We start from the raw sequence: 5,539 nt of genomic DNA, 5'->3' as shown, positions 1-5,539 counted from the left end.
ATCCATCCATCCATCCATCCATCCATCCATCCATCCATCCATCCATCCATCCATCCATCCATCCATCCATCCATCCATCCATCCCCGTTTATCCATTAGGGTCATGGTGGGCTAATGCCAATCTTCAATAGTCAACAGGCAAAAGGCAAGCCACACTCTGGGTATGTCCCTGGTCTATTACAGGGCCATTCCAAAAGCCTTGATACAAAATGTCCTTACCATTTGGAAGCCATTAATCTGGCATTAGTATTATGACCATATCTAAAGGAGGATTCTATACAGTCAGGGCTGATGCTACAGACGGAGGATTACATAAAGTAGAAACCCATGCATTTACTCTCATGTGGGTTTGGACTCCAGTGTCATATAGTTCCTGTACCGTTTAACGATTGCCCTATTAAAGGTGGCAGCCTACCAATCATAGCCTAATCACAGTTTGCAATGTAGGATTAAAATCCTCTGGACCTCCCAGTCCCATTCAGCCAATAAAAAACCAGAGGAGTTTCAGTAGAGTAGTATGTATTTTCAAATTTATTGCGCTGTCCTATTTTAAGATAATCCTCTGGGAATGATGGGAACAAACAGTGATTCAATTTAAAGAACAGTCTTATTGACTCAGCTATTCCTTTAAGTACATGACCCTGTTTATCTGTAGACAAGCTGCCAGTAGTATGCGGACGCATTCAGATTGTAAATAATTTGATTAAAATGTTATAAATCACAGTCTCTTGGTAGGATGCACCTGTGCTAGTGGGGTCAACACTGTTTTTTTTCCAACTACAATTTCAAACAAGCCTTGCCATTTTTATATTGATAACCAAGACACATTTTCTAAGCTTTCAATATATTGGCTGGGTAAGCTTTTAAAATAAAGCATTAAAGTTTTAATTTAACTGTACACCTAAATAGTTTGAAGTAATGTTTCACATACTCAGGAGCTCTGGCCTTATGGCAAATGGTACCAAATTTTCAAAAGAGACCTGAAATCTTTAAAAAAACAAATGCAGCATCTATTATTTGCAGAAAGTATCATACATAGTCTATATGTGCATTGTTTAAATAAGCTTTAATAATCTACATCTTTGTGAGTGTATATAGAATATGTTTATTTAGTCAAACCTTTTTTTTTATGTTACACTATTGTGACTATTACTACAAACACCATTGCTATTGTGACGCTACATTGTGTCATGACATTTCAGTAACTGTATTGTGTTATCATGACCTTTATAGTGTTATATTGCATCATGCTGCACCATGTTGCTCTCTCTTCGATAATACTGTATTTTTCCGCATCATATTACATTTCCCTGAAAGTGTTCAGGGGCTCCATGCCTGTGTACTGCAGCCTTACTTTTGTTAGTAGGTTAATAGTACCCAGGATAGCTGTGGCTAAAATGTAGCTTGCCACCATTAGTGTTTGAATCTGTTTGTGAATGACTGAATGTGGCGTAAAGCACTTTGGATTACCCTGATTTGAAAAGGCGCTATGTAAGTACAGTACATTTACCATTTACTATATCAGACCATGTTTTGGTTAATTGCATAAAACAATCCTGCAGATTTTTATAACTGAAATTGTGTCCTTTAATAATGAATCATGTCCCTTTGTATTTAATTATATTGCAGGGTATAACATTGACCTTTATTGTATCATGAATTATCATATTTTATCAGGTATTCAGCATCATTTTATATCATGTCATATTTTGGGTTATTCTATGGAGTTGCATGGTATTCTGTCACATTATGTATTTTATTAACCTTTGAATGGCCTCTACTTGTATAGAGCTTTTTTAAGTCCAAGGACCCCAAAGCCTGCTACATTGCATTTAGTCATTAACACACTGACTGCGGCAGGGGACATTTTAGCCACAGCTGCCTTGGAGCAGACTGTCAGAAGCAAGGCTGGCATGCAATCGGAGCTACCAGGGTCTCTGACCATAGACAGAAGGAAACGTAGGAGAAGTGTTTTGCATAAGGACACAGAGATGGAGCAAGGGACTTGAAATGTCAACCCGTATACCTTCATAGACATTTCAATTCGAGCATTTTTTTCAATTTTAAACCATTGGGCTACAGATAATGTTTGAATTTGCTGCTTTAACATCTTCATATAAAACTCTCTTCAAGAAAGATTTTAACAGGGTTTAGGAGTCTGTGAGATTTTTTTTTTCTAATGTGCTTCCTGGATAACATTTATAAGGTCAGACACTGATGATGGGTATGATGGCCTGGCTCGTAGATTTTACTCTTATTTATCTGAACAGTGTTCTGTCACTATGAGTTCAGGCTATCATGCTGAGTATATGTCTATAAGTTCATTTAATCTCATGCATTGTATAGTGTAATATCATAGCATATGATATTATCATCAAATTGTATTGGTTTGTGTCATTCTAGTGTGATGTTTTTGTTTTAATATCTCTTAGAAATATTTAAAAAACAATCCACTGAACTTAGTTTCTAAGTTTAAAGACATTTCCCTTCCTGTCTAGGAAGATTTTCAATTCAAAATGTCAGAATTAGCATTGAGTTTGAGGCTTTATTATGTGGACCAAAACAATGCATTGTTTTGGCTTAGAAAACATGCAAATTGAACCGGAAGAACGGGTCCATCGTTAGGAATGGGGAGTCGTCACCGACAGGTTTGTACAAAAGTTGTGTTTTTATTTCTAAAGCAGAATAATAGAAATGCCTTCAAAATTCCTGACAAAATGTTTAGATATAAGCTCATCTTCAGAAGTTATTTTCCACTCCTTTTAAAGACTGAGGGAAGATATCATTAATGATACAATTCTACCAATATGAACACAAATAACAATATATGGTGAGCAACATTTCCATTATAGCTCATTTCATAACTTATTATAGATGTACATTTAGATTGTTTTTTTGTATTCTCCTCATGCATCTTTAAAAAGGAGCAAGTTTTCAGTAATTGATTTAAATCATTATTTTTTCATTTGATGACATCAAAACTCACCTATTTGAATTTTGTACAGTAAAGCTGACAGATATTGTGGGATTTATATGAGGAGACAATAAATGCCCTACAGAGCATCTAATAAACAGAAAAGGTCATGAAGCCATCATTTTGTTCCACAGAACATTCGTAGAAGTCCAAGATACAGCTACAACCAGCTAACAACATTAAACATCCTTGCAATCCATCACCTACTACGGTAAAAAAGAGATTTACAGTAGGAACATTTGATTTTCAAGAGCAGAGTACAGTAGACAGTATTACAACATCACTGCACACCTAAAAGCTCCCTTTTGAGATGTAGAAGACAATGTTTTATTCAGAGCTACAAGCTTTCTGTCCAGCAGTGATGTGCACGTTGATAGCACATGGATAATTTTTGCAGGTTTTGATGTCGAGAGATACTAACAGCCACTCTGAGCCATTTAAGACCAACCCTCTCAATCATGCATTAACATAAACACAAATAAAACATCATCAGTAACAAGTAAAATCACAAGAGCTGAGGCAGGTGAAAAAACAGGGAGGTGGGACATGTGAATGCAAACCACAGAGAAAATCTGTCTCCTCTGTTGAGATTAACAGATCTATTTTGGGAGCAGCATTGCTGGGAGAGGACATTTTATTGTGCAAACAGAAAGCAACAGAGTAAGATGAATTTTATTTGAATCTTTGTGTTGCTTCTTTAGTGGCTAACATACCCACGCCTTTGTTTTGATCTCACAGATGACTCCAACCATCAAGTCATTTTTATCTGTGTGCCAATCAGAATCAAGCCATACCACCCACACTTAATTAAATAAGCACATAAATTGTAAGCCTTCTGGCTGACTGTGAACAAAATATTTTGTATATTAAAACTAAGGAGCTTTCCAACCATGAAACACAGTCTGACCTTTGTTGCTAAGTACAGCTTCCCTTCAGGTGTTTAGACAACCTGTGGAAGTTTCCTTATACTCACCACTCATGCTGGGGCTCATCGATGACCAGCAGAATCTTGAACTTCTTAGAGAGGGACGGAGAGGGGGCTGACTGCTCCACAAAGCCAGCGGCGGAGGCGGCCGTCTGTTTGACCACATTGGTGATCGAGCTGAAAGAGCTGAAGAAGCCTGAGGAACCGCCAGAGGAAGAGGACGGCTGGGCCTGTTGGGGCTGCTGAGCCAGCTGGGATGGGCGGCGCTCCTGTGGCACGGGGGAGCTGGCAGGCGCTTGGGATGGAGCAGGAGCTTTGGTTGGGGAGTGGGCAGGGACAGAAGCTGTGGCAGGGGCTGCACCTTGCTGAGAAGGAGAAGAGGCAGTGGGGGGTGGAGGAGCAGGGGGGTCAGGCCTCTGAAGGTCTGACATGTAGCCATTGGGCAGGTTGGACATGAAGCTGCTGTCGGAGAGACGGCGCCGGAGGAAGTTCATGATATCGCTGCTTGAAAGGTGGGTCTCTCAGTGGACTGTGGATGTCTATCTCCTGACTGGACGCCTCCTGATGTCCAAGCTGAATGGTGAAGGCAGAGTAGATCAGAGGTTAGATCAATGACAGAGAAAACAAATCAGTCCAAATGATTGAGGGATGCGTGACAGAGAGCTTCCTCTGTGTTTGATGGAGAAGCAGGAACTGAGGAGAGATGTGAGCGAGGATGGGAAAAGTTCTGGTCCAGTCTTCACGCGACAACTCCCACAGCAGCAGAAACAGCAGCGTGTGTGTGTGGTGTTTCTCCTCCTGAGCCTCACGCCTCCTGGAAATGCGTGTTGGTGACGTAGGAGAGTGTGTATCTGAGAGAGGGAGAGAGGTTTGGTGTCGCCCCCTTTAGAGAGATGTTGGTGTTCTCCCTCCTCCTTCCTTACTTCCTGCCTCCTGAGCTGCTGCAGGCTGAATGCTTGGAAGAGATGCTGCCGTCTCTGTGTATCTCAGCCTCTCATTGGCTCCCTCTGCCCTTTTTCCTCTAGCTTACTCTCACTGAGCCACTCGCTGCCTCCCTCTCTCCCCCTCCTCCTCCACCTCCATCCCCCTCCTCTCTCCCATCATCATCCTCCTACATCACAGACAACGTTCAAGTGTCGTGCTGCAACATTGTAACGCTACGTGCCGTGTGCAGCCAATGGAGGGGGTTTCCTGCACGCGCGCTTGAGGTGGAGCTCACAGTTGGAAACACCATCCATCACGCTCCACAAGCCCCACCTTCTCCTGCTGCCATCCTTTCATCTTTTAGCCGTTGGCTCAACATGTCACATCTCTTTTATGTACAATCAGTGAACTCTGTCAATGTTTTCTTATAAATGATGCATTACTCTAACCTTTATATACTATGCCTGACACAGGACCTGCCAATGAAAGTGATTTGACTGCTATGTTTGTCGTCGTCTTCCTTGTCTTTTATTTATCTCTCTGTCTGTTCTCTTAATTCTGTCATTCTAAAAGTCTTCTTTGTGATGATAATAAATAAAAGAATAATAAAAAGTTGAATTTATCAATGCAATCTTTTTATGTTTTTTTTGTGGTGATGAATGTGTCCTCACTCAGGGCCGGATTTATCAAGATCCAATTTTGCGTGCAGTAATTTG

The 5,539-nt window shown here is 40.7% G+C and overlaps 1 protein-coding gene across 1 annotated transcript in view; it reads right to left on the bottom strand.

Annotated features, from left to right (window-relative positions):
- syn2 (synapsin II) overlaps window positions 1-4,916 on the bottom strand; it is a 98,271-nt gene extending 93,355 nt beyond the window's left edge. Inside the window, exon 1 of the mRNA XM_015379172.1 lies at window positions 3,948-4,916. Within this exon, the coding sequence (XP_015234658.1) occupies window positions 3,948-4,393 (446 nt within the window). The 5' untranslated portion in view covers window positions 4,394-4,916. The remainder of the gene's footprint in view (window positions 1-3,947) is intronic.
- Between the last annotated feature and the right edge of the window lie 623 nt (window positions 4,917-5,539).

The sequence above is a fragment of the Cyprinodon variegatus genome, unplaced genomic scaffold (genome assembly GCF_000732505.1).
Source record: "Cyprinodon variegatus isolate N-32 unplaced genomic scaffold, C_variegatus-1.0 Scaffold186, whole genome shotgun sequence".
Lineage (NCBI taxonomy): Eukaryota > Metazoa > Chordata > Actinopteri > Cyprinodontiformes > Cyprinodontidae > Cyprinodon > Cyprinodon variegatus.
The sequence above is the reverse complement of the archived record's forward strand: the minus strand, read 5'-3'. Positions and strand labels throughout refer to the sequence as shown.